This window comes from Eschscholzia californica, unplaced genomic scaffold, assembly GCF_041429995.1.
Source record: "Eschscholzia californica isolate CP2 unplaced genomic scaffold, dmEscCali1.0.p SCAF_3, whole genome shotgun sequence".
Lineage (NCBI taxonomy): Eukaryota > Viridiplantae > Streptophyta > Magnoliopsida > Ranunculales > Papaveraceae > Eschscholzia > Eschscholzia californica.
Window position 1 is genome coordinate 13,727,777 of NW_028238420.1, and position 26,896 is coordinate 13,754,672.

Consider the following 26,896-nt stretch of genomic DNA (forward strand, 5'->3'; position numbering starts at 1 on the left):
GAGATTTTTGAAATCCAAATGATGATTTACATGATTAAACATTATTGTTGCATATCTTGAATGCATATTGATTATTAAAACTTCTTTTGTGCAATGTATATATATCCCTGATTGCTGCACATGGTTTGTTATTGTGGGTTAGACTGATTCTCTAATGAACAATTTAAATGAAAATATTGAGCATTTGCCCATAGTTCATTCGGTTGCCGGTGATCCCCATCTTGTTGATGGTCCATATCTTCTAGCACTGGTTGAACAAGCAGCTGAAGTTGAAGAAGGTGAATTGATCATTCACAAGAGGAAGATGACTTAAAAATGTGGGATATAGTTGTAGTAATGCCGAGAAAACAATTGAAGTTGCACATTGTAAAATTTATGGTGAAAGAAAGATCTACAAGTCTAAGAACGATACGGGCCATTTCTTTAGGCACACTCAAATTTGTTCTCAAAAGCACAAGGTGGATTTTGAAATAATCTAAGAATGGTGTTTGTTGATCATGTTCATTTAATGATGTTAGAATGGTGATGAATCTGATATATTGTTGAAGTCGATGATGTTATGTTGCTCCCACACTTAATTTTTATCTATCTTTAATCTTATTTATGTTTTTGTCTACACTTTTCTTTTTCTTGTAAAACAGTGAGATCTACATAGGGTCACTTAAAGTCATGTATTTGACTGTGAGATTGTTTGGGTACTTTTTAAAAAATTTATACATTAGATAAACCCGTTACCCGAGCTAGTTAGCGGGATAGGAAGGGTTTTGGCGCGATAGAAGTTGGAAATTGCCTGCCCGATTAACCCGCTTACCCTAATAGTCGTTGAAGTTAGGTGCCCTACCTAATGCTTCAAGTGCCCATGGAGGTACATATGCCCCCCGATTCCCACCCCTACTCGCATGTGTTGATTTTTTTTGTCATATTTGAGTTTTCACTTTCTCTGGTTTACTAATAAACGAGCTTTCTTACGTAATTGAAACATATTAGCTTGACCATGATTGAAATATGAAATTTTCTCGTATGAAAGCCTGTGGGCACGCAAGTCAATGGTAATTTGTAACTCAAAGTTCAAAGATGCTACTTGTCAGAAGAGTAATTTTTTATCCCAAAAACTAGTCAAAGCAAGAGTACCTAATAAATTTGAGAAACCAAAGGAAGATGTCGTGCTATTCACATCGTAACAAAAAAACATGTTGCAACGAAGAAAAACTTGGGAGGCATATGCATAATAACCCATTTTCATGAATAAAACAAAAAATGAGCAATAAAATCCTTATCTTCAGGACTTCAAAGAGTAAAAATGTACCCTCAAGGGCCAAGACATACATATTAGCTATCCGTGAAGTTGTTATTTCCATAAAAATAATCAAGTAACTAGTAAGAACTCTTAGGATATATCATATATATATATATATATATATATATATGTTAGGGTTTATGTAGTAGGCTTTCCTTATTGACCATGGGTAAGTCGATGGAAACATTACAATCCGCAACAGGAGATGCACCTCCAACATTTTCCAGTGCTCATCATATGGAAATTTGGCTCTTTTGGGACTGTCAATGGTCTTGTTGATCTGTCAATTACAAATAATATGTATAAGTCATAAATCATCTATCAATGGCAATCTGTAAATTAGAGGCAACTTTAAAGGTGGCCCTCCATTTAAGGAGAGGAGTTCTCCAACATACAATTTTTTATAGAGTCCTCAAGTGCAAAAGAAGCGCCTTCAGAAAGAACAAGGGGCGACTAAGAAATTAACCTCAAATGCAAAAGAAGCGCTTTTATTATGGTAGATGTCATCTTACCCTAGTCTGCAGATTACTATTTTTGTCTTTTACTTTATGATAATTGGATGGCAAATTTGTTATTTTAAAGATCTAAATTAGATTTTATTTTTTATCTGATTCTATCAGAAAAATATAAGCATGCAAAACAATAAAAACTAGATTTTGGGTCCAGAGTTTTTGAAAAAGTAGCACCTAATTCATAAGAAGTATGATTTGAAGCTATTTTTGGCCAATTTAACTAAAATTTAATTTAATTTTTGGGTTCCTAGTCCAAAATTCTACACCTAAACACACATTTAGTCCACCCTAATATTAATATAGGATTTTAAGCCAACATGATAATTATAATGGATATTTAGTCCGAATTGACCCATCTCTATAGTAAAAACAACTCTCTATAATTTCTATTTAATCATAATACCCAATATAACCTTTTATATAAGAAAAAATCCACTTTTGAAAACCAATCCCCAAAATTCTCTTTCTTTTTCGATTGATTTCAAACTTACTATCTATTTCGCAATATAGATGTTATTTAGTACCAGTTACGTATATTTCTACAACAAAACACATTTATGGTGTGTTTGGATGACGGAATCATGAATCCGCGAATTCATGAGTCCTTGGGTTTCATGAATCCAAGTAATATTTTTTGGTTTGTTTGGCAACTAACAAGATTGCTATGATTTATTATTATTTAGGTATTTTTTCACGAAATTTTTTTTTTCCCGGAAACCTTTTTTTTCGAGCATCGTTTTTTCTTTTGGAAAAAACACGGTCTCTATCAAGCAAAAAAAAATTTATAAAATTTCAGTGTTCGGAAAAATATTTTTCGAGAAAAAAAAAAAATTTTTCGGTAAAAAAACGGATTTGGAGGAAATAACCTGTTATTTATTGTTAAAGTTTCATACTTTATTTCATTTTCTTATATGTATCATACATAACACATTACGTATCAACAATGTTTCTTCCAAAAGGGAAAATGACTAAAATCCTATTTTTTGGGAAGATTGGACCTTAATCACTTTTTGAATTTTATTTTGGGCTTAAACCCCGTGGACCCTATTCAATTTGGCATGAATAGAAGTTCCTTAGTTGGACATAATTATTTTGTTCATGAAAAAAATATTTTTCCATGTTCCCTTCGTATCTAGCATTCTTTGACCTAACTATTGAGGGTGCTCATATCTATGCACCCCTTCCCATTCAAGACAAACATGGACCGACCACAAGAGGATGCAATCTGACAACCACCGTCACCCTGATCTAAGTGTCCATATTCGTCTTGAAGGCCCTCCTCTCAATGAAGCACATCTTTAAGTGGAATTGTAAAGGCCACCTTTTGTAGTCTCTTAAGTTTTCTTATATTTGATGTATTATTGTGGATAGTTGATGTGGTGTATTAATTTTTTTTCCTTTCTTCACATCATTAACTCAGACTTAAGACCTTTTTGTCAAACACTCACTGACTGTGATTAAATCCTTTTGGGGTTTCAGTTTGTGTCGCCCCATGTTTGAGCGGTAGACATTTGCTCATCAATACCAACCTTGGGGAAATTATGAAACTTGGTAAGATAAAATTTGTCATTGATAAAAAGACTGTCAAATATATTGCGGTCATGATATTTTGTGGTGGTGTTGTTAAAGTTAATAACAACGTGAATGTGCAGATTCATTCAAGGCAATAAATGATGAGGAAAGCTATACATACATTTCACAGTGGAGTTTAACGACTCATTGACTGCAAAACAGTGCAAGGCACTAGATACTGTTCTTGCTAGGGCAGTAACTTCAACGACATCCATGGAGTTAGACGAATGGAAGGAAACAACAATGCATGATGTGAAAATCAAGAAATAGATGATCCTTTTGTACCAAGTTTAAGTTCAAGCTTAATAGGCATATGAAGCGGATGAAGATATGCATGTTGGTGCCAATGGGGTCCAATGTGCCAGTAGGAAATTTAATGAATTGATTTCGACTTTTTTTCGTCGATTGTTTACTTTAATTGAATTCAAATGTTTAGCGCATGGTTGTCTCTATAAATGTTTGAGATCACAAATTTAGTTCTCTAATGCATTCAAAAGAACTGTCTGTGCCCCACGGGCATGGGTTACACCCTCGTATATATATATATATATATATATATATAATGTAAACTTATGAACTAAATCATCTTTCCATCCCTAATTTGTTCTTCTTTTCTTCTATCAAATGAACTTTTTCCTACTCTGTTGGATTCTATTCCGCTCTATTTTGTAAGAAAATGCTAGTTGACAAGAGAGATGAGAAGCGACCCAATAACAACGTGATGGGTGGCTTGAGAAACAAAATCACGTGATTTCTAAAGAAGCAATTTTAATGTTTGCACTACAGTCTGTAGTTATCCCGTGTTTCAGGTTTAGTCTTTCCGAAAAATTGATATGGATTTTGTTGATCCTTTTGACGATTCAAATTATATTAATAAACATCCCCATCCCCCAATTCTTGGATCTGGCCCTAGCTTTATCTCGATTTCAGCCAAAAATCGAGATTTTTCAGCCCGCCCTTGTCTCCTTATTTCTAGAAAAATGAACCTAGGATTCCGGAAGTTGATATGAACATTTTTTCTACCAAAATTTCGTTAATTTCAAAGGGTTTGACATTAGATTGCTGATGAAAAGCTTTCCCTTTGAAGATTCATCTCCTTTCAAGCCAAAATCAACTTTACTTTGGTAAAGATATGTTGAGGTAAAAATTTAGTGCTTTTTCATTACTACTCATAAAACCTAGTTGATGGGTAGATTGCTCATGTTTTGTTCAAGTAATTAAGCCAATATCATATAACTAGTTTGACAATTTCTAGTTTTAGTTTGACAATTTCGAGTTTTAGTTTGACATTTCGAGTTTTACTTGCATTGAGCCAATCTTTATTCTGTTGTATAATGGTTATCCATTACTTGAATTTGTGATCTGTTATTACTTGAATTTACCTCTTTTTAATACTTTTTTTTTTACTTATAAGTAAGTACTCCTGTGGAGAAATGACTTACGAAAGTTCTGAAAGTGGTGATTGTGAGCATTATGATGAGTTCGATGATGATAAATACAATGTTGAATCAGAAACAGAGATAGAAGTACCTAGCTTTGGAATGAGGGGCCAAAGCTCTATATCCAGAAAACCGATATTATGAAAATCCCTAAATAAAAAAACCCCTAAAACTTTATCTCACCATATCTTCTGAAATTTGAGGAGATATTGACTTTGTGTTTCGCTGAAATGACTTCGGAAAGTTTAGCGAGTGGTGATTGTGAGCGTTATGATGAGTCTGATGACGATAAATAAAATGTTGAATAAATAACAGAATTAGAAGTACCTAGGTCTGGAATGAGGGATCAACACTCGAAATTGAGATTAAATTGGAATGAAGCTCGATATCTATAAAACTCATATGAAGAAAATTCCTAAATAGCAAATCCCTAAAATTTTACCTCACCAAATCTTCTGAAATTTGAGGAGATATTAACTTCATGTTTCGTTGAAGAGAGGGAATAGAAAATCACCTTGAATCTTGGACGGAAACTCAATAGATCTTGGAGTTGAGTTTTTTGAGATAGATAGAGAAAGAGAAAGAGAAAGAGAAAGAGAAAGAGAGGGAGGGAGTGATCTGTCGAGAATGAGAGAGAGTGCGATATCAGGAGTGTTGGGTCTTTCGAATGTTTTTTTTTAATATGATATCGACCACTGAAAGGATCAACTATCTATATCATATTTTAGGCAGAAGGACTTAAACGTAAACATAGTATAATCATGGACTGAAGTATGAATATTCAATTCAGAAATGAGAAACCACGTGATTCTGTTTCTCAAGCAACACGTCACGTTGCTATTGGGTCGTTTTTCATCTATCGTGTTAAGTAGCGTTTTTAATTTTATAATATATCTCATTTAAACGACACTGTAATCTCTTTTATCTCGATGAAATTACCACCTTCCTATTCTGCTTCTCCGCCGCCAATGTGAGTTGCCACGCACACCCCCGACTATTGTGCTTCTTATCTTCCCTTACCTCCTTCCAATGGCATTTTCTGCCTCTCCGTAAATACGTACACTTTGTTACATGCTAGTACTAATCTACTATCTCAGTTTTACATGTGCAACTACATTTGTTCGAGTTCGGCCACTTTGACCCTGACTTCAACTTATCAGTTAGTCACCTACGTTAATTTTGTTCTTCTGTAATCTTAACAAACAAAAGTACTAAGACTTTTGAAACTACAATGGAAAGTCTTACCTAGATATATAGATCATGGTTAAGAAAATTTTGGCTCTTCAAGTAAATAACACATAGACTTTGACACTTTTACCCCTAGTAGAGAAGCCTATGGGGTGCAAATGAGTCTATAAAATTAAAGAGATGAAAATTATAAGGCCCAAAATTCGGCTCAAAATAGCAAATGAAGCCCAACCCGGAATAATAATGCAAAAAAAACCCAAAATTTGAAATTACAAAACATTTATGAAAATTTTTGAACAAAACACAATTTGCTCTCAACAATTTTGTATTTGCTCTCAACAATTTTGTAAATGTATGAACAAATTTGTTTTTGTTCACACATAATTATATATGTTGTCACAGTTTCAAAAGTGTTGTAATAGTTTCAAAAGTGTTGCCAACAGTTTAAAAATTGGGTTTTTTTTACCTTATTATTCCCGAGTGGGTTTTTTTCGTATTTGGGCCCAAATCTTGGGCTTTTCTTACATAGAAATTAAATACCTCTTTCATGACTCTATTAAATGCCACTAAGCACGACTTGCTGCTAAGGCTTACAGCCAAACGGAAGTGATCGACTACCATGACACTTTGCTTTAGTGGCCAAATGGTTCACTATTCACATCGTACTTTCCTTAGGCTGCTTGGTTGGTCTTTTCAGGCTTTATCCTTGGTTGGTCTTTTCACCACTCCACGTCAAAAACACCTTCTTTTAAGGTGACTTAGATGAGAAGTTATGCATGACTTTGCTCCTAGGTTTTACTACCAAAGGTATCTCGTGTTAGTTTTGTAGACAAATCTCATTATGGTTTAAAATAAGCGTCTAGATCATGATTTACCAAGTTTTCTTCGGGTCCGAAAGCTGAAGAATTTTGGTGTCTTCTTCATACCACTCCCTTTTTGCTTTTTTAGTGGAGCCACAACCATTTACATCCCTTTTTATGTTGTTGGTACTATCATTAGCATGATTCCGTCACTATCTCTCACCGTTAGAGCCTTGAGCGACGTTTTTCTTTAAAGAATCTTGGTCGCCTAAACACTTTGGTATTGAGGTGCCCCGCTTTACGAAAGGAATTTCTATTTGTCATTGCAAGTATATTCTCGAAAACATTAAGTATTTTGTGGTCCTTGGAGAAAACCCTTGTTACTTTCTCATGGAATAACATCTTAAGCTTTTTACCCATAGATGGGACACCGTTGGACGATCTGAGTATTTTTTCTCATTTAATTGGTCGACTTACATATATCACCATTAGACGTCCTGACATAGCTTAATTATTTGAGTCGGTTCGTGCAACTCCACAGACCATTCACATGGACATAGCTAATATAGTTCTTAGATATTTGAAGGGTACCATTGGATACGGCATCCTTCTTTCTTCTTCTAGCTCTTTCATAATCACGGGTTTCACTGTATCTGATTAGGGTGGTTGGCCTATCACTTCTTGCTCTACCCCTGGCTATTTCAGTATGCTTGGTGTGAGTCTGTTTTCATGGAAATCCAAGAAACAACCGTCTATTTATGTTTTTTTGGTTGAGGCCGGAAATTGTGCTTTGGTTGGCAAAAATATCAGGACCTTCACTTTCCCATTCCTAAACCTTTTTAAAGTTCATTGTTACAATATGGCTTCTCTTCACATTGTACTCAACAAAGTTTTTCTTATGCGGATAAAGTATATTGACTTGGGTTTCCACTCGTGAAAAGCTTGAGTTCGGTTTTATTAAGACCAAGCACATCCGCTCTGCTGACCAGGTTGGCACATTTTCAGTATGCATTTTGGTTCTAAACTATTTCATTATAAGTCACAAAGTTGAGCTTGTATAATATATCTTCCTCCGCTCCAATTTGTTGGAGAGAGAGAGATATTCAGTGTAAATAGGGTGTCTATATCTTTGTGCACCTCCCTGCCAAAGGCAAACGTGGACTAGTCACAAGTGGACTTAATTCCGAAGCTTTACCATAACCCGGTCCAAGGGTCTATCTTCATTGTAATCAAGGTCTATGGTTTTATGTGTTCTCCATACTTGTAAACATTTTGTATACAGTATATGTAAGAGGCGGTTTTCCAAATTAAGACAGTTTCCAAATTAAGGCTTGTGGCGGTTTTGGAATTGTTCATAGGCGGTTTGGCATTAATTGGCGGTTTAGTTTGGTAGGCGGTTTGGTTGGTTGCTAAATTGGAATCAAATTTGGCTGCAAATCACCCGCTTATATTATATATAAATATAGGGGGGTTTGAGTGTTTTAATCACCAACAACAACACAACAGCTACTCAAGAGAGAGTTAGAGAGTGTGAGCAAGTAAGAGAGAAAATTTATTCATAGTTTTTGAGCGGTGTTAAATTTCTCGGTCGTCGAAGATTTTGTATAGAGGTTAATTTCTATACGGTACCATCTTGGGACGAACTTGCGGGTTGTGTTAGTCGTCTTCATCTATCCTTCAATAAAGATTTCTTGTTCGCCCGAGGACGTAGGCTTTAAAGCCGAACCTCGTTAAATTCTGTTCGCATATTTGATTTTGACTTAGCTTTTCGATTAATCTTCATAATCGGATCAATTTCTAGGATAGGTTCGATAGCTTCCGCGACTTTCAATTATAACAATTGGTACCAGAGCCTTGTTGAGATTGAACGAAGAGAAGATGGGATCGAGAAGTGGTACGGTCAAATCAGGGAAATATGAGATAGAGAAGTTCAATGGGAAAAACGATTTTTCTTATTGGCGGTTGCAGATGAAGAATCTGTTAATCTCGCAGAAATTACATAAGACGTTGACGGGAAAGAAACCAGGAGATATGTCAGATGAGGATTGGGAGGAGTTAGATCTCGAAGCACGGGCCACCATTATGTTGTGTCTTGAGAGGGACGTGGCGTTCCTAGTAGACGGAGAAATAACGGCGGCGAGTGTGTGGTTAAAGCTAGAAAGCAATTTCATGACGAAAACATTAACGAATCGGGTCTACTTGAAATCCAAATTATTCACATGTAGAATGGAAGAGGGTTCTTCTATTCAGGATTATGTGAATAGGTTTGACAGGATTATCTCAGATTTGAAGGATATCGATGTTAAGGTTGAGGATGAGGATCAAGCCCTCATATTGTTACTTTCATTGCCTAAATCCTATGAGAACCTTGTTCAAACTTTGATGCTTGTTGGTGATAGTCTAAGCATGGAAGAGACGAGAAATTCGCTATTAGCGGATGACCTTCGTAAGGTTGCTACTAGCAGTATGGCGTCGGGTGGAGTAGACAAGGATCAAGCACAAGGGTTGTTTGTAACGAGGGGGAGGAGTAATGAAAGGGGAAAGGGAAAGGGCGGGAAATCTAGATCCAAATCTAGAGGCTCTTTCAAGAAAACGTGCTTTAGTTGTGGTGAGCTTGGCCACTTTAAAGCAGCTTGTCCAAAGAGAAAGTTGAAGCAAAACAACGAAGGCTACAAGGAGAAACAAGAGATGCAAGAGGCGGGATATGTGTCAGAAGAGGCGGACGAATGTTTCTCGGTGACAGAGGTGTCTGAGAAGATCTTCGATAAGTGGATGCTTGATTCAGGGGCGTCACACCATATGTGCCCAAATAGGGAGTGGTTTACTACCTATAGGAGTATAGATGGTGGTACAGTTATACTGGGTGATGATAGTATATGTAAAACTGTGGGACTCGGAACAATACGGATCAAGATGCATGATGGAGTGGTGAGAACATTGACGGACGTAAGACACATACCCGATTTGCGGAAAAATCTAATTTCCCTTGGTGTGTTGGAGCGGAACGGCTGTAAGATAATTATAGAGAATGGCTCCATAAAAGTCGTTAAGGGTTCTTTGGTGGTAATGAGAGGTACTCGTTACGGTAATTTATACAAACTTTTGGGGACAACAATTACTGGAGATGTAGCAGTAGGAATCAGTGGAAGGGATCCAACGGCTAGTACGAGGCTTTGGCATATGCGCCTTGGGCATATGTCAGAAAAGGGTCTATCTCTGATGTGCGGGAAAGGCTTGTTGAAGGACATGAAGAAGCCTTGCATGGAGTTTTGTGAGCATTGTGTGTTCGGGAAGGCACACAGGGTGACATTCTCTACAAGCAAGCACAGGAGCAAAGAGGTATTAGACTACGTACATACCGATGTCTGGGGACCGGCAAAGTTACCTTTCAAGGGTGGTTCCAGGTATTTTGTTACATTCGTTGATGATCATTCGAGATTTGTCTGGCTTTATTTTCTGAAGCATAAGAATGAGGTATTCAACACATTCCTGGTGTGGAAAGCAATGGTTGAGAACAAAACTGGTCGAAAGCTGAAGACGTTAAGGTCGGACAATGGGACCGAGTACACGGATGGGGCATTCAAGGAGTTTTGTAATCAGGAAGGCATTGTGAGGCACTGGACAGTAGTAAACATACCTCAACAGAATGGAGTCGCAGAGAGATTGAACCGTACACTACTTGAGAAGGCTAGATGTATGCGCTCCAATTCGGGATTAGGCGTAGAATGGTGGACAGAATCTGTTGCTACAGCTTGTTATATTGTGAACAGGTCTCCACATTCTTCTTTAGATGGCGGCATACCTTACGAGGTATGGTCAGGTGAACATGCAGATTACGAGAGACTTAAGGTTTTCGGTTGTACGGCCTATTACCATGTTAAAGGTAACAAACTTGACAATAGAGCAAAGAAGGCAATTTTCTTAGGATATGCAACAGGAGTCAAGGGTTATCGGCTATGGTGTACGGAAGACAAGAAGTTTGTAATCAGCAGAGATGTGGTGTTTGATGAGTCATCTATTGTAGCTATGGTGAAAGCTACGGTGCCTAGTTGTGGTGATGTTGGGTCTACTAAAGCTCAAGTAGTGGAAGTAGAAGCCGAAGACCAACGGGTTTCTAGGAATCATGATCAGGTGGAGCATCAGGATAATACTCAGGATGAGGAAATTGATGAACCCGATCATGAGGAGGTTCAAGGGGAAGGTACACAAGTTTTACAACAACAACAGCAGGATGTTTCGGTACACACTAGGCCGAAACGGTTATATAAGCCGGTACAGAGGTTAGGGTCAGACAAACCTCTTAGGCATTACGGGCAGGCAAATGTGGTTGAATATGCACTCTCGGTGGAAGACGACGAGCCGGTCACCTTCAAACAAGCTATTATCGCGGAGGAAAGAGAGAGTTGGTTGGTTGCTATGCAAGAAGAGATGGAGTCTCTTCACAAGAACAAGACATGGGAGGTTGTCCCATTGCCCAAAGGTAAGTCTGTTATTGGTTGTAAATGGGTGTACAAGAAGAAAGAGGATTCTTCCGAAATCAAGGGTACAAGGTATAAGGCAAGACTAGTGGCCAAGGGTTATGCACAGAAAGAAGGGGTCGACTACAATGAGATTTTCTCACCAGTCGTGAAACATACTTCTATTCGGGTGCTATTGAGTATTGTTGCTCACAGTGATCTTGAGCTGGAACAACTCGATGTTAAAACCGCCTTCTTGCACGGTGATTTGGAAGAAGAAATTTATATGGCTCAACCTGAGGGATACAAGGTTGAGGGTAAAGAAAATCAAGTATGTCGTTTGAGAAAGTCTCTTTACGGATTGAAACAATCCCCTCGCCAATGGTACAAACGATTTGATTTTTTCATGCTAAAGCATGGTTTTCGCAGAAGTGACTATGATTGTTGTCTATACATCAAGAAGCTTCGCGAAGGTGACTTTATTTATCTCCTATTGTATGTGGATGACATGCTTATTGCTTCTAGAAGCATGGTGGAGATAGATAAGTTGAAATCTCAACTCAGTCAAGAGTTTGAGATGAAAGACATGGGCGCTGCAAAGAAAATACTGGGAATGGAGATTAAGAGAGAGCGGTCAAGTAAGAAACTGTACTTGAATCAGAAAGGTTACATCGAACGAGTAATCTCTCGATTCGGGATGCAGAATGCGAAGGCGGTGTCAACACCTTTGGCACCACACTTCAGGCTCTCGGGAAAACAATCTCCCACTACTACGGTGGAGAAGGATCATATGGATCGTGTACCGTATGCTAGTGCAGTTGGCAGTTTGATGTACGCTATGGTGTGTACTCGTCCGGATATTTCACAAGCGGTCAATGTGGTTAGTAGGTTTATGGCAAACCCGGGGAAGACACATTGGGAAGCTGTGAAGTGGGTCTTGAGGTACTTGAAGGGTACTGTTGATACGGCTTTGTGCTTTGGTGGAGACACATGTCAGGTAAGCGGTTATGTTGACTCAGATTATGCTGGCGATCTAGATAGAAGACGATCTACTACTGGTTATGTATTTAGGGTACATGGTGCTCTAGTTAGTTGGCGATCGATGTTACAATCTACAGTTGCGTTATCTACTACGGAGGTCGAGTATATGGCTATGGCCGAGGGTGTGAAGGAAGCATTGTGGTTGTGGGGTCTTCTGGATGATCTAGGGGTTAAGTAGGAGTGCGTAGATGTATGGTGTGATAGTCAAAGTGCGATCCACTTGGCGAAGAATCAGGTCCATCGTGCTCGTACTAAGCATATCGATGTCAGGTATCACTTTGTACGAGATGTCATAGAGGAAGGTGATGTTTCTCTCATGAAGGTACACACAGATGAGAATCCCGCGGACATGTTGACTAAAGTGGTGACATGTAGCAAGTTTCAGCATTGCCTGGAATTGCTACAAATCGGCTCGTGTTAAGTTGCCCGAAAGGGCGTAATGGCGACAAGGTAATCTTTATGTGAAGGGTTGGTAGAACTACGGTAGGCTTGATCCTGTAAAAGGGTACGTAGGCAGCCATGGTCGAATGGTGCAGTCGGATGAAGTTACAAGAAGCAGATATATCTTACAAGGAGTATCCTGGTGTTCGTCCAAAATTTGAAGTATATCAAATTGTGTACGAGGTGGAGAATTGTAAGAGGCGGTTTTCCAAATTAAGACAGTTTCTAAATTAAGGCTTGTGGCGGTTTTGGAGTTGTTCATAGGCGGTTTGGCATTAATTGGCGGTTTAGTTTGGTAGGCGGTTTGGTTGGTTGCTAAATTGGAATCAAATTTGGCTGCAAATCACCGGCTTATATTATATATAAATATAGGGGGGTTTGAGTGTTTTAATCACCAACAACAACACAACAACTACTCAAGAGAGAGTTAGAGAGTGTGAGCAAGTAAGAGAGAAAATTTATTCATAGTTTTTGAGCGGTATTAAATTTCTCGGTCGTCGAAGATTTAGTATAGAGGTTAATTTCTATACGGTACCATCTTGGGACGAACTTGCGGGTTGTGTTAGTCGTCTTCATCTATCCTTCAATAAAGATTTCTTGTTTGCCCGAGGACGTAGGCTTTAAAGCCGAACCTCGTTAAATTCTGTTCGCATATTTGATTTTGACTTAGCTTTTCGATTAATCTTCATAATCGGATCAATTTCTAGGATAGGTTCGATAGCTTCCGCGACTTTCAATTATAACAGTATACATATTGTTATAAATCTTTGATTTATGGTGGATGACCACCACACTTTGTAACTCCACACCACCATAAGTTTTCCACCATTACTTTGTATTCAAGCTCCATTATTGTGTGCCTATTGGATGTGTAACTCATCTAGCTAAATGCCTATATAAAGAGGTTACTTGCTAATAAAGAAGATGGATCAAACCAATGTATCATAGTACTCAATATACCAATATACCAAAGTAGAGAAATTCTCTACAAACGTATGAATGCAATTCTAGTTCTTATTGTCTACAATCTCTTGGTTAATATATTTCCATTATCTATCTTCTTCCCTACTTCTTTTATTTTTCACAACACGTTATCAGCACGAATTGCTCTATGATCAAAGGGAGGAAGAAATTATCCACCACCTTGAGCAAAACATAAACAAATAAAATATTGGTAAGATTGATCAATTCTTATTGGTAAGTCAAAAGGTATTTGGATATTTCTTTGTTGTATATTCAACTTTTCTTATTATTCCTATCTAACCCTAACCATTGATTTTATGTTTGTTGAGACATAATAAACTATATATGAGAATTATATAGATGATAATGCCTAAAGGGTTAATATTGCAAACGAATATGAATGTAAATCCAATTCATTCTATGGTAAGGTCAAGGTAAGTTTTGTCTTCAAAAAATAAATTAGTATTACTCTCATAACTAACATTTGGTGTTCTATGAATATATTCTAAGTGCATATTTTGATAAAAAAAAAAATTACAGATATATGACAATTAATAATTTTTTTAGATATATCTTAAGGATGATAAAATTATCTCATATTCTATTCTCCCATCTTATAAGACCTATTAATAAAGATTCTTTCAGGAGAAAATTTAACCATCTGAGTTTGGTTACAATGAAATTGAATCATCTATTTCTATATGATATTACCAACCTGAAGTTTGGTAACCAATATGAATAAGTTAATTATCACCAAAACGGTGAACCCTTGCAAAACAAAATTTGTTTACTCATTCCTGAAGAATGAAAAATATTGATATTTCAGTATTGGAATGACTTTCCATTGATTATTAAGAGACCACAACTGAACTTGTAAGAAAAATACTTCATCGAGTTCAGATTGAAATGACGTGGCAAAAATGAACATCTCATTTCACTGTATCAACATACAGTCTGATTAGATTTGAAAAAGTTCTTCACGGTGGAAGACAGCCAATTTTTGTGAAATTCTTTTAAGGAGAATACAATATCACACCTTTGGTTGCACTTGTATTGCAATAAAAATTTTATCAAGTTGTGATAATATCTTCTTACGTGTCTATGGATGACGACGAGTTGAAAATTATTGGAAAATTAAATTTGTTGAATATCCGCTTTCATATTACACCTAAAGTTGTAATAACCAAAGGGAAAGTGATGATGGATTTAATAAATAAAATAAAATAAAATCACATGTAGATGATATATCTCACATGTAATTAATCACACCCGAAGTTGTGATATTATAACAAATTGCTCACACCTGAAGCTGTGATCAGATAGTAATTTTTGTCTAACGGAAAATATGATATGTAAATAAAAATCAAATTTGCCTAAAGCAATTGATTTTTTCCTTCGTCTTTGTCACATCCTTGAAGTATGTGCTCATAAATAAGACGGAAATCTATCGACATTAGGGGGAGGAAGTCCTATATTCAATGTCGTAAAATACTTAAAAATGATCGAGTTTCTCTCATTTGGAATCAATATACGGAAAACTTGCTACCTCGAGATATTAATATTTTTCAGAGCTTAATATGCTTATATCTAGATAAAGGTAATGGAAAATGATCAGAGTTGATCAAAGTGACATATACTCTTTGACATTGAAGGAATAATTTTTCCTCCTGAAGAGGCTATCAAATTAGAAATGAATGTGATTCATATTCCTAATAAAATCTCCTGAAGAGGATATGTGTAAAAAGAGACACGGACCTTTTACAAAGGCACATATATGAGATCATTGAACTATGTATGCTGTGAAAATTTGAAAAATCAAATAAATTATTTCAGACGATGTATTTCTGAATATAGTAGCTACTGGGAGCATATTGATCCGGAATTACTCTAAGTAATATTGGTCAACTATTGACGAGATACTCCATTACTTGTGGATCTTCTTACAAAATAATTAAGTCTTCAGACATGAAGTCGAAACACCAATTAAGAATTACCCCGAAGGTAATAAAGTAGACATGTGTAAGAAATATCCTTTAGTCTATAAAGGATTTGACGTCCACTTATAAAATTTCAATATGAATTACAAATCTCCTAATTATATTATGAAGTATTTATAAATCCTATTGTGACTCCTGAAGAGTTTATCAAAGTTTGACAGTAGAGTATTGAAAAAGATTATTCGAGTAAAGAAAATCTTGAAAAGGAACATATTCTGAAATACTAAAAGGCTATAAGCTTCAAAACAACTCATATTGTCTTAACTTATCATATGTCATGGAAATTCAGGTCCTGAAGTACCTAATATAGTACAGACAATACATTATGTGTGTTGTAATGTGGTTTTAGAAAACAACCATCATTCATATATAAAATGTCAATCGCGTTGTACTCTTTTTCCTTCGTCAAGGTTTTGTCCCATCGGGTTTTCCTTGTCAAGGTTTTAACGAGGCAACTATGCGTACTGAAAATTGTTATAATTTGTTTAAAAGTTGTAGTCTTTTTTCCTTCGTTCAGGTTTTGTCCCGTTGGATTTTCCTGACAAGATTTTGGCGAGACAACTCTATTTTAAGACAATAGTCATCGAATGATGAATTTAACACCTCTTATGTGTGTCAAGTGGATTGTACAGCAAAATGTGATAAGTACATCAATTTCACAAGATGTTATAGTTATCTTACTGATGTACATGATACACAAATACGGATCACTAAATAGTGACTTCAATCAATATCCCTAAAGGATTAACAAGCTTCAAGTTAAAGTATGCATGAACTTTAAGACATTATACTAATGCAACTTGAAATGTCAAATGCTACAAATTGTATTTTGTGTATATATACCAAAAGGAAGCTGACGATAAAAAGTTGAACAATGCCCTCAACCTTCATGAGGGGGAGCAAGTTTATGAAGACACTATATACTATATTTTCACAAAATATTTTTTTCTTTCGTTAAGATTTTTTCCCATAGGGTTTTTCTTAACAAGGTTTTAATGAGGCAGCTTATGTGGACATCAAATATGAACAGATAGATAGAATTTGTACTATTTTTCCTTCACTATGGTTTTGTCCCATTGGGTTTTCCTAGTAAGGTTTTAATGAGGCAATTTCTGATGCGGTGGACATCCAGGGGGAGTGTTATAAATCTTTGATTTATGGTGGATGACCACCACACTTTGTAACTCCCACCACCATAAGTTTTCCACCATTACTTTGTATTCAAGCTCCATTATTGTGTGCCTATTGGATGTGTAACTCATCTAGCTAAATGCCTATATAAAGAGGTTACTTGCTAATAAAGAAGATGGATCAAACCAATGTATCATAGTACTCAATATACCAATATACCAAAGTAGAAAAATTCTCTACAAACGTATGAATGCAATTCTAGTTCTTATTGTCTACAATCTCTTGGTTAATATATTTCCATTATCTTTCTTCTTCCCTCCTTTATTTTTTCACAACACATATATATATATATATATATATATATATATATATATAAACTTAGGTTATTTTCCAAATGATCCCCAATTTTTTGACCAGCTTCCTGCCTAGCCCCCTACTTTAGCAAATATTCTCATAAAACCCCCTTTTTCCGTTATCTTTAACTGTCAGTTACTCTCACTCCTCCACCTCATTTCCTCTCTCTGCCAAGTCACCTAAAATGCCACATCATCATCTTCTTCGGCAGGGGTCGTCGGCCGGTCAAATTTCCGGCCGGCGACCTTCAAACCTAAAAAAAATAAAAATATATATATACTTATAATTGAAATTATATTTGGATCTCTAATTTCTTGTGCCCGCGTATATTAATATTTGTCTTTCTATTCATTGTTGTGTAGCACATTTAACCATAAGGGAAGTTTTATAAGCCCCTCCCATTTTTATTAAAAGGCGTCCCCATGAATTTATAGACTTGGTAAGTAGTCATTGACCTTTTTGGTTAAAGGGCCCCCATGAAATGGTTTAAAAACCCACTTTAAGGGTGTATGTCACCCACATTAGCAATCTACATATCTCAATCATAAATATCTACAAAACTCAAATCCCTAAACATTCCTCTTCTTTCCACTTTGGTGATAACTAAACTTTCAAAAAACTAAACCTAGAGTTCGAGGAAGATGAAAGAGGAAGAGGTGAAGATGAAAAGAGGGAGAGAGAAAGAGAGAACCTAATAGGGAATGAGGGAGAGATGAAGATGAAAATGACGGTAGTGATAGAGGTAATAGATTTTACAGAGAGAGAGAAGATAAACCGAAGAAGATGAAGATGAAACAGAGCTACTGGTGCCACTGGCCCAATTTTCGGTGGGCTCAGGCTAAATTATGCCATATTTATGGATTGAGCCCACCGTAAAATGTTGCATAATTCGGCTCGAGACCACGTAAAATGATACATAATTCAGCTTGAGCCCATCGTATTTGTCACCAGTAGCTTTTTGCGATCGGAAAGCTCACTTTGGGGTTTTCTTCCTCTCTTGATTTTCACCCGCTTCTAGACGAAATGCTTCCAAATAAGGTCCGCAAATCTTCTTCCTTGCGTTGCTAACCAGTAGATTCAAGTATTCAAATAATGTAGTTTCAAAAAATCAAAAAAACTAAACCTAGGGTTATGAGGAAGATGAAAGAGGAAGAGATGAAGATGGAAAGAGGGAGAGAAAAAAGGAGAACAAGAAAGAGAACGAGAGAGAAACCAAGAGAGAATGAGGGGAAGATGAAGATGAAAATGACGGTAGTGATAGACTGGATAGATTTTACAGAGAAAGGGAAGATAAACTGAAGAAGAAGAAGATGAAACAGAGGTGATGAGGAAGACGAAAGAGAGGTGGGGCTTTTGATTGGTCAAGGGACTTTTTCTTGGTTTGAATAATTTTGACCTAACGGCGTTAACTTTACCGTTAGGTCAAACTAGAGAAGTGAGAGTGACTTTTTCTGGAGGGGTCCTTCTAACCAAAATAGAAAATTTGGGGGGGCCCTTTCAACAAAAACGGAGGGCTCCCATAAAATCTCCCTAACCATAATCATATCATGCGTCAACTTAAATACCAGCAAACTATTTTTATATGCTATTGAGCAATAACTATCAAAGTTGGTTAAATACTCTAACTAAAAGTTAGAAGGAGATGGACTGGGAATAGTAGAACACACTTAAGCTTGATCGTTCAAATCTCCAGAAAAAAAACAACTTTGCGTTTATGCAGACATACTACATTTAATTTGTACGAGTAACCATGAAAATTAGATGAATATAACTTCGAAATTCATACCTTTGAGGAAAGAAAGGTCGATCAAATAGAGGCATCAACTGAGCTCTTGGGATCATTTCTTTTCTTATTTCTCGAATTTCTTGTTCTGCTATCACCTGCTCGATCAATGTAACTTGTATATTCATTTGAATTAAGGAAAATCAAACCTAAACTTTTTAATTTGTTCCAATTTTGGAAGTTAAACAATTAAAACACAAAATAAATCCTTTTTGTGCAATTTAAATTGCTAGACTACGGTAGTTTTTTTTTTTTTATTTGTCAACGGGTTGAAGGGCCCGAGACCCTTTACATATCTAATAAATCACAAAAATAACGAATAAAACAATTAAAATTTAAATTGCTAGACTAAGGTAGTGTGCTTTACGTCAAATGTCTAAACATGACTCATGTACTGATCGTCTTTCTTTGGAGTGTTCTTCAGGTATAGCCCTTAAAATATTAGATTAATTGAAGTCATCTTATGGTTTTATTTAGAGAATCTCCAATGGGATATTGTTTTCAAGGTAATAATATAGAGACATACTAAAAAAAATTTTGTCTCCGACGAAAATCTGTAAAATATCTTTATTTAATACATATGGCACGCTGAAATTCTATAAAAAAAAAAATTAGTTAAAATCAAAGGTTTCTATTGGCTTAAATTTTAGAGTGACACTTAGAAAGTTTCAAAAAGACACTCTACCTCCACATCACCATTGAGTGTGAAATAGAGTGTCCTGTTGAAGAACAAGAATAAGATTTTATTGATGGAAAATTTGGACCATCCATCAATTATGTTTTTTTTTCTTAGTAATTTAGTCTCTAACTAAGGTTAGTCTAATTGCCCATTTCGTGGCAGAATGGATTTTAAGACATATTTATTTGTTAACTTAGAAAAATATTTTAAATAAAAAAATCAAATACAATAAAATATCTTATACCAAATGACAAAACTTAACTAAAATTAGCAATTTACGAGTAAAAACCTAATGAAATTGAAACCCGGGGTGGAACCCCAAATTGACCAAAACTGTTGGGCTCAAGACCTAGAAACTCTTATTCATCATCCATAGTCGGATTATTTTGATTCTGAAATATAAAATATTTTTTATCTCGTTAGATATTCATTCTTATAGCATACTTAAAATATGTTTGAGCCAAGAAGGGTGAAATCTAGCCTTAAGTCATAATTTTTTGTTAAAAGTAAAAACCTATGAAAAGAAAAACAATCTAAAATTCAACTTGGATCATGTCAAATCTTAACCAGGATTTGAAACTAAAAACAATATCATGTTTTTTTTACCTTTTGGAACATCTCTTCTTGTTGCTTTAGTTGTTTAATGAGATTTAGCTTGTTTGCCACCTAATATTCACAAAACTTGAGAAATCTTACAATAAAAACAATGAATTGAATAAATTAATTAGTGGAAATTTAATACCAAATAATTAAATTCCGCACGCTGGGCCGCTCTCTCTTGTGTGTGAAGCTTCATCTCTATTGGCCTCGTCTTCTCCTTCGTAGGACGTTTTTGTGTAGCCTATTTTATATTAATAAGTCAATGTTAGCTCTCATTTTACTTGTTTTTTGTGTTACATACAAATCAGTGACATCAAAATTGATTTTATAAGTCTCTAGGTCATTTCTTGTTTAAAATTCTATTATCTACTTTCTGATTCGAACTAGTCTTGAACATAGCTAGAAAGAAAGACCAAAAAAGTGAAGAGTATCTCTAACGGAATTAAGCGTCGCGAAAGCTAGAACAGCGTTGGCAATAGTCCATCGCCTATAACCCTTATGTTTGTAGTCAACTATAGGATAATCAAGAATCAGATAACTCACTGCAAAAAATAAAAAAACAAACTTTAAGATTTCATTTTGAAATGAGACGAGAAAGGCTAGCTAGTATCTTACCCTTTGTGGGAGAATAGGTACTAATACTATTAGGGCTTCCCATCTTGAGCTGATGAGGTGATGATGAATCAATGCATGATTTGGTTACAACAATGAAGACTTTAGGGGAAATTTGATGAATAATGAGTTATCATTTCTATTGAAATATACAATTATACATAATCTACTCTCTTTTTCTTTTCTTTCTTCATTTTTACCTAACACATCAACTCATTTAACACTAGCTAGGATTTATCACACACCAAACCATTTGATAAAATCTCTCACTCAAAACACTTTTTCTTTTTAGCTTTTCAAAGTCTTCTTTAATTAAACACTTTTTTTTTTTATGTTAATCATAACCATGGATTAATTGTCGAAATGTTTTTATTTCGACGGTCACAGATGAAATCTACTTAGGCATAATAATACATTAGAAATATAACTTTTGAAGAAAACGTTTTTATTTATATTTAACGGAATTTCGACTATAAATGACAAAGTAAAAAAGATCTGGTTATATAAACAACTCTTACTGTACTTTGTTTATAGATAAATTTGAAGGCACCATCTTCACATTTACTCCTAGAGAAAGCAATATTCAGGCTGACGCTCTTGCCAAATGGGGAAGAAGGAACTCGAACAGGACTGTGTGGAATACTGTACCTACGTTTATTTCTGTTTTGCAGTAGTTTCGTTTTATGTACTTTGTACTCTGGTTTCGTTAATGCAATGTTCTCTCTCATCAAAAAAAAAAAAAAACAACTCTTACAATCTTCCACAAGTGTCAGATTAAGTACTGTAAATTATTGAAGATTTATGAGTTAAAATCCTATTAACGGAGGTTTAATTATGCGTGATTAATCAACTCATGTCACTTATGGAGCCTATGATCCATTTATTAGAGGACTTCAAACAGATATATGAAGCTTCATACCATGTATGAAGTACTATATATTTTTCTCTTAATAACTTAATAAGTTTATGAATCTCAAATCTGAAGCTTCTTAAACATTCGTGACGGCTGTTACACAGATTCGTAAACCTTCATAAAAGATATATCGTGCCATTGAAGCAACGCGCTTGAGGCTATAATCAGACACATCCATACAAAGTACCTGATCCCGGAAGAATTATTTCAAGATAAATTGCATAGTTTATAATTTCGTTTTGGTTGAGGGGCTAAAAGAATGGGGAAATGATAGAGTGCCCAGCAATTTTGCCCATTAAATTGCCCAACTTTCCTTATTTAGAAATAAAAGCGGTCCCCACCGTAGTCAAACTTTGAAAAACCCTTGTCTTTTAGTGATTCCACATCAGCTGGGCAATTTAATGGGCTAAAAACTGGGCACTCTAGCATCTCCCAAAAGAATGCGCTATACCTGAAACGTGTAAAATTTAGTAAATGTGTAGATGTTGTAGAGCTGATCATCTTTCATATCAAGCCATTGACGCAGCGCGTGAGGCTATAATCGGACAATTCCATCGTGTTGCCCTGGACTGTTCGTGGATGGAGTAAGAGCATCTCTAATGCAAAACTCCAAAACACTCAATTAGTCCTAGGTGTTCTCATTCTTATGTGGCAAAATAGAGATCCTTCAATTTTTTTTTATGTGTCCAATTACAAATATCCTCTTGAGATATCTCCGTTTAACTACCACACATCGTCTTTGAGATTCAAATCGAGTTTTGCATTGGACAGAGTTTTTAAAGAAAAATTCCAAAAATCTTTCCTTCACATCTTAAAGTTCAGCCAAGTAATTAGAAGTACCCAAATTACTAGTAAAACAAATTAAGTTAATTAGGTCAACATGCAGTACCTACCTTCCATCTCAACACAACAATTCAGAGGGCCCAAGTTACCAAAGGTTTGTTAACTGCTGCTTTCAATTATATCTTGTTTTATCCGTCATAAACCCTACAAATAATTGAAAGCAATGTTTCAAGAGATTTTGGCCCTTAAGATATAAAATTTGGTTGTGATTAGAGTACTGACCTAACCTTTAATTTTAGTACATGTAAATTGTAGTTGAAGTTATTCCCTTAACCCTAATTAGCTTCCTAATATCATAAAAGACATATTTAGGACCTCTCCTGAAAGATCCATCTTAATTTTCCATTTTTAACCACCAATTTACCTTTCCTTTTTTTCATTTAGGCTCAGTTTGATACGTGGGAAAATATATGGTGTGAAAATCGTCATTTTCTGATGGGAAAGAAAATAATCTTTTTCACATTAGAAATTCAAAAGTTAAGTGTTTGATAGATTGTAGAAAAATTATGGAGCGCCTTCAAAAATTGATTTAGTAATTGGACTTTGGTACAGTGCCTTTAGAATATCTTCCCCAAATCGATTTGGGTTTCAATGACGAAGGAGCAAGTAACGAAGAACAAATTACATTTTCCCCAAAACTAAATTGCTATTCGATTCGAATTCTGAAACGCAGTCAAATTGATGTCTTCATAGTCATCTTCTTAACAATCTTCAATAGTGATAAAAGGGTTATATAACCTTTATTGATATCAATCAAACCATTTTCACCTAACACTAAACAGAGAAGATAAAAAAAACCCTAACCGGTCACCTAGATTTTCATCTTCTTAGGTCGTGTTTCGGTTAGCTTAAAAGCAACTTTTCACTTATTTTTTAGTGCTTTTAAATTTTGTCATGTTTGGCAAAATAATTTACAGCTTTTTAAAAGCTCTAAAAGCACTTTATTAACCAAAAAGCAGAAGCCACAAATTGTAGCTTCTACGTTTAGCTTTATCAGGAAGCGTTCACGGGGTTGACGCGACACATACACGTCAGGGGTTATCTGGCGAAAGTGCAATAAAGTCCAAGGTTTGTTTAGGGTTGTATGGGCAAATACCTGCCCCACGAGGTGCCTGTAGAATAAAAGAACAACCACTTTGTAAGGATAAAATCCGCGAGGCTCGATAAGAAGGCCCGATAACCGCCCGAGTCGCTAGTCTGGTCAGCGAATCCATACCTGCTTAACACTAAGCGTATCTGACACGTGTCACGCGATAGCCACCTCCTAGTACTAAGCTATCTGACGGCCAGAAGGTTATTGCGCAATCCATAACCGCACTAGTGGTAAGTATTCCGTATCTGCCACTTAAAGACGAGCGTTACCGGCCAGTAGCTTACCGCACACGCGGTAACATCCTGACCGTCCCTCAAGAAATTCGAATACTCATCTGATGGTCAGATCCTCTAGCCCTTAACGTATCTCTCAGGAGTAATGACCCGAAATAAGTACGTCGGTTACTAGCTGGTCGTCATTAAGGCAATCCCTCTCCACCACTATAAATACGAGAAGCGACACTCAGAAAAAGGCATCCAATATTCGACAACAGTACTCAAGTAATCCAATCTATCTTCTCAAGCATTCTCTCCGATAAGCCTCTCAAAGAGCTCTCCACTTTCCCGAAGTCTCTGACTCGTCGTCTTAGAAGTTGGGAGATAAGAGTCTGATAGTCACAAATCAAACGACAGCTAGCTAACCGTATCCACACCATACGACCACCACCACCTTATTGCACAAGAGAGCTCACTGGTCTAATATATCACCCATCCAACGGTAACGAGCTGACCGTAACACCCATCCAGCAGTAACTAGCTGACCGTATCACCATCCTAATACGATCACCTTCTTGTCGCGTCTAGCGATAAGACGCTGGCCGTATCGACATCTTCCATCCATCGATCCTCACCGTCAGATCCACTTACGACCAGAGCCTTACTGCAAAGTTCGTTTACGACCAGCACCTTTCTGCGAAGCCCACTTACGACCACTAAGTTAACGACAATACATCATTACCATCACCCTCTTCATTACAGTAAGTATATCACTACCGTGGGGATCTGTTCCGACAACTCCACGAGCCGCGACATTTAAGCACTCCGACGACGGTTATCTCCCTATCGCCCATTTTCACTTTATTTTTTATCAAGTATCTGACTTGACCGTCGGAGCCCCCTTAGGCCGGCACCATTCCGGTGTCCCTGAGGCTTCACGATCTCTTCTCTCTTTTTGTGTGCAGGTTCTTTTAGATACGTAGCTGGTCCCGGAAGCATCCGACCCGACCCGACAAGACTTTTGACCGTCAACCCGTTGACTGTCAGACTTTCCGACCCGTAGACATTTACAAGGGTTATGACCGTTTGTTTTTTGTTCATTTGAATTGATCATGGACTAGCAAAAAGCCCCTATAACTAAAGTAAAAAAATTAGAAAAATTGTCATTTACGACAAAATAATTTTGTCTAATATAAAAAAAAACCACCAAATTATTAATGTGGCTCTTTGGCCCAAAATAATATAGTGAATTTGCATCTTAACCCACTAAGTGGTAGTTCCGGCCATAATTTTTGTTCACTCGAGCAAGTGACATTCACATTTTCCTAATAATGACAAAACTACCCTTCTAGAACAACAGTTGGTTGTTTTCTAGAAACAATTGTTTATTTTCTATAAATTATTGTCTGTTTTCTAGAAACAATTGTTTATTTTCTACACATTATTGTCTGTTTTCTACATACTGTTGTTTGTTTTCGAAAATCAGACATGTTTGAATTATAATGATGTTTTTCGATCTGTTCTAAATTTTGTTGAAGTTTTAGTACTTTTCTATTTGTTTTATGTTTGATGATGTTTGTTTATATGTTCTGATATATATTGATATTTTTCTCATGCATGTTTGTGATGCTTTGTAAATCAAATCGGTTGTCCAAACATCTATTTGTTTCATACAGTCAATTGTTTGTCCAATACAAACTGTTGTTTACTCGATAAAAATTCATGTTTGTGCATTACAAACAATTGTGCCAATGAAACAAACAAATTACTTGCAAAAGAATAAAAAACGAAATTTAAAAAATAATATTAGACAAGCAACAGTTTGTTCAAGTTAAGCAACAGTTTATTCAAAGCAGACAACAGTTTGTTCAAGACAAACAAAAACATAAAAACTTTCATAAACTAAATAAATATTTTAAAAAAAGATAATTTTTGAGTAAAAAATTGCCTCACTACTAGGAGAGTCGAAGACGAGCTACTCAGCTTGTCTCATACGTTGAATTTTAACTTGTTTCATGACTTCGTCGAGCCATTTAAAACTATTACGTTTGAGGTATTAACACCTCAAATACTTCCTTTGTGGGTTTTTTAAGTACCTGACACCATTACATACTTCTCGAATACCATTGCAATTTTTCTTTGTGCAAGATGACTACATGAGAGGGTAATCCAATGCCTCATCAGCGTTGATCTCACAAATCTGGTTGTAGATAGTCTAAATATACAATTTATGGAAGGTCATCATTCGAAAAACTTAACATACTAAAATCATCGCAACTTTTCGTTGTGCAAAATGAATATAGGGGAGAACAATCCAACGCCTCATGACCTTTCATCTCACTAATCTGTTTGTAGGTATCCTAAATAAACAATTTATGGAGGGACGAGGACCCATTCCAAAACTGAACATACTTGCATTACCTGACTAGCTAAATTCGTTTTGGGCCCTCCTCCCGTCGTTGTTTACACGAATCACTCAACCAAAAGCTAACAAAGTTACATTTGCTTGCAAAAATTTCCGAGGATGACTTGGTTTTTATAGGGGGGAGGAGTTCTTACCATTAGAGAAGCTGATGGTATTCTGCATGTAATATTCCAACAAACAGTGGAGAAAATAAGATTGAACAAGAATTATTGATTTTCGTGAGGGGAATTTTTTTCTCAAGTTACGTGCGCGATTTATACGCCTCTTACTTAACGAGCTTCTGATAGACAACAAGCCATTTGGGGTTAGTGTTAGAACGAAAATCTTTTGGGGGTGTAATCCTAATATCGATAACTTAATGTGGTCAATCTGCAAAACTCTCTTGAAATTGTTATATGGCAAGTCTCAATTGAGTCATTTTTTTTTCGGATAATGATATACAACTCAAATACTCTAATGGTATCTTTCAATGCAGTTTTTATGTTGAGTTCCTACCAAAAATTGGAATTTGTTGGAATCATTCAAGATTCGGTCTGGCTGG

At 36.1% G+C, this 26,896-nt stretch overlaps 1 protein-coding gene across 2 annotated transcripts; it reads right to left on the reverse strand.

Annotated features, from left to right (window-relative positions):
- Window positions 1-1,258: 1,258 nt before the first annotated feature.
- On the reverse strand, window positions 1,259-21,145 carry LOC147548557 (TPX2 (targeting protein for Xklp2) protein family). Of its 2 annotated transcripts, none has more exons than XM_086672164.1 (6): window positions 20,870-21,145; window positions 20,693-20,796; window positions 20,397-20,495; window positions 20,261-20,320; window positions 18,979-19,073; window positions 1,259-1,577 (listed from the first exon to the last, which is right to left on the reverse strand). In XM_086672164.1, exons 1-6 carry the CDS (start codon window positions 20,910-20,912, stop codon window positions 1,484-1,486), a joined length of 495 nt encoding a protein of 164 aa, XP_086528290.1. In that variant the 5' UTR covers window positions 20,913-21,145; the 3' UTR covers window positions 1,259-1,483. The 2 variants fall into 2 exon arrangements, with proteins under 2 accessions (XP_086528290.1, XP_086528291.1); XM_086672165.1 differs by having other exon boundaries at window positions 20,693-20,766; window positions 20,870-21,144.
- Between the last annotated feature and the right edge of the window lie 5,751 nt (window positions 21,146-26,896).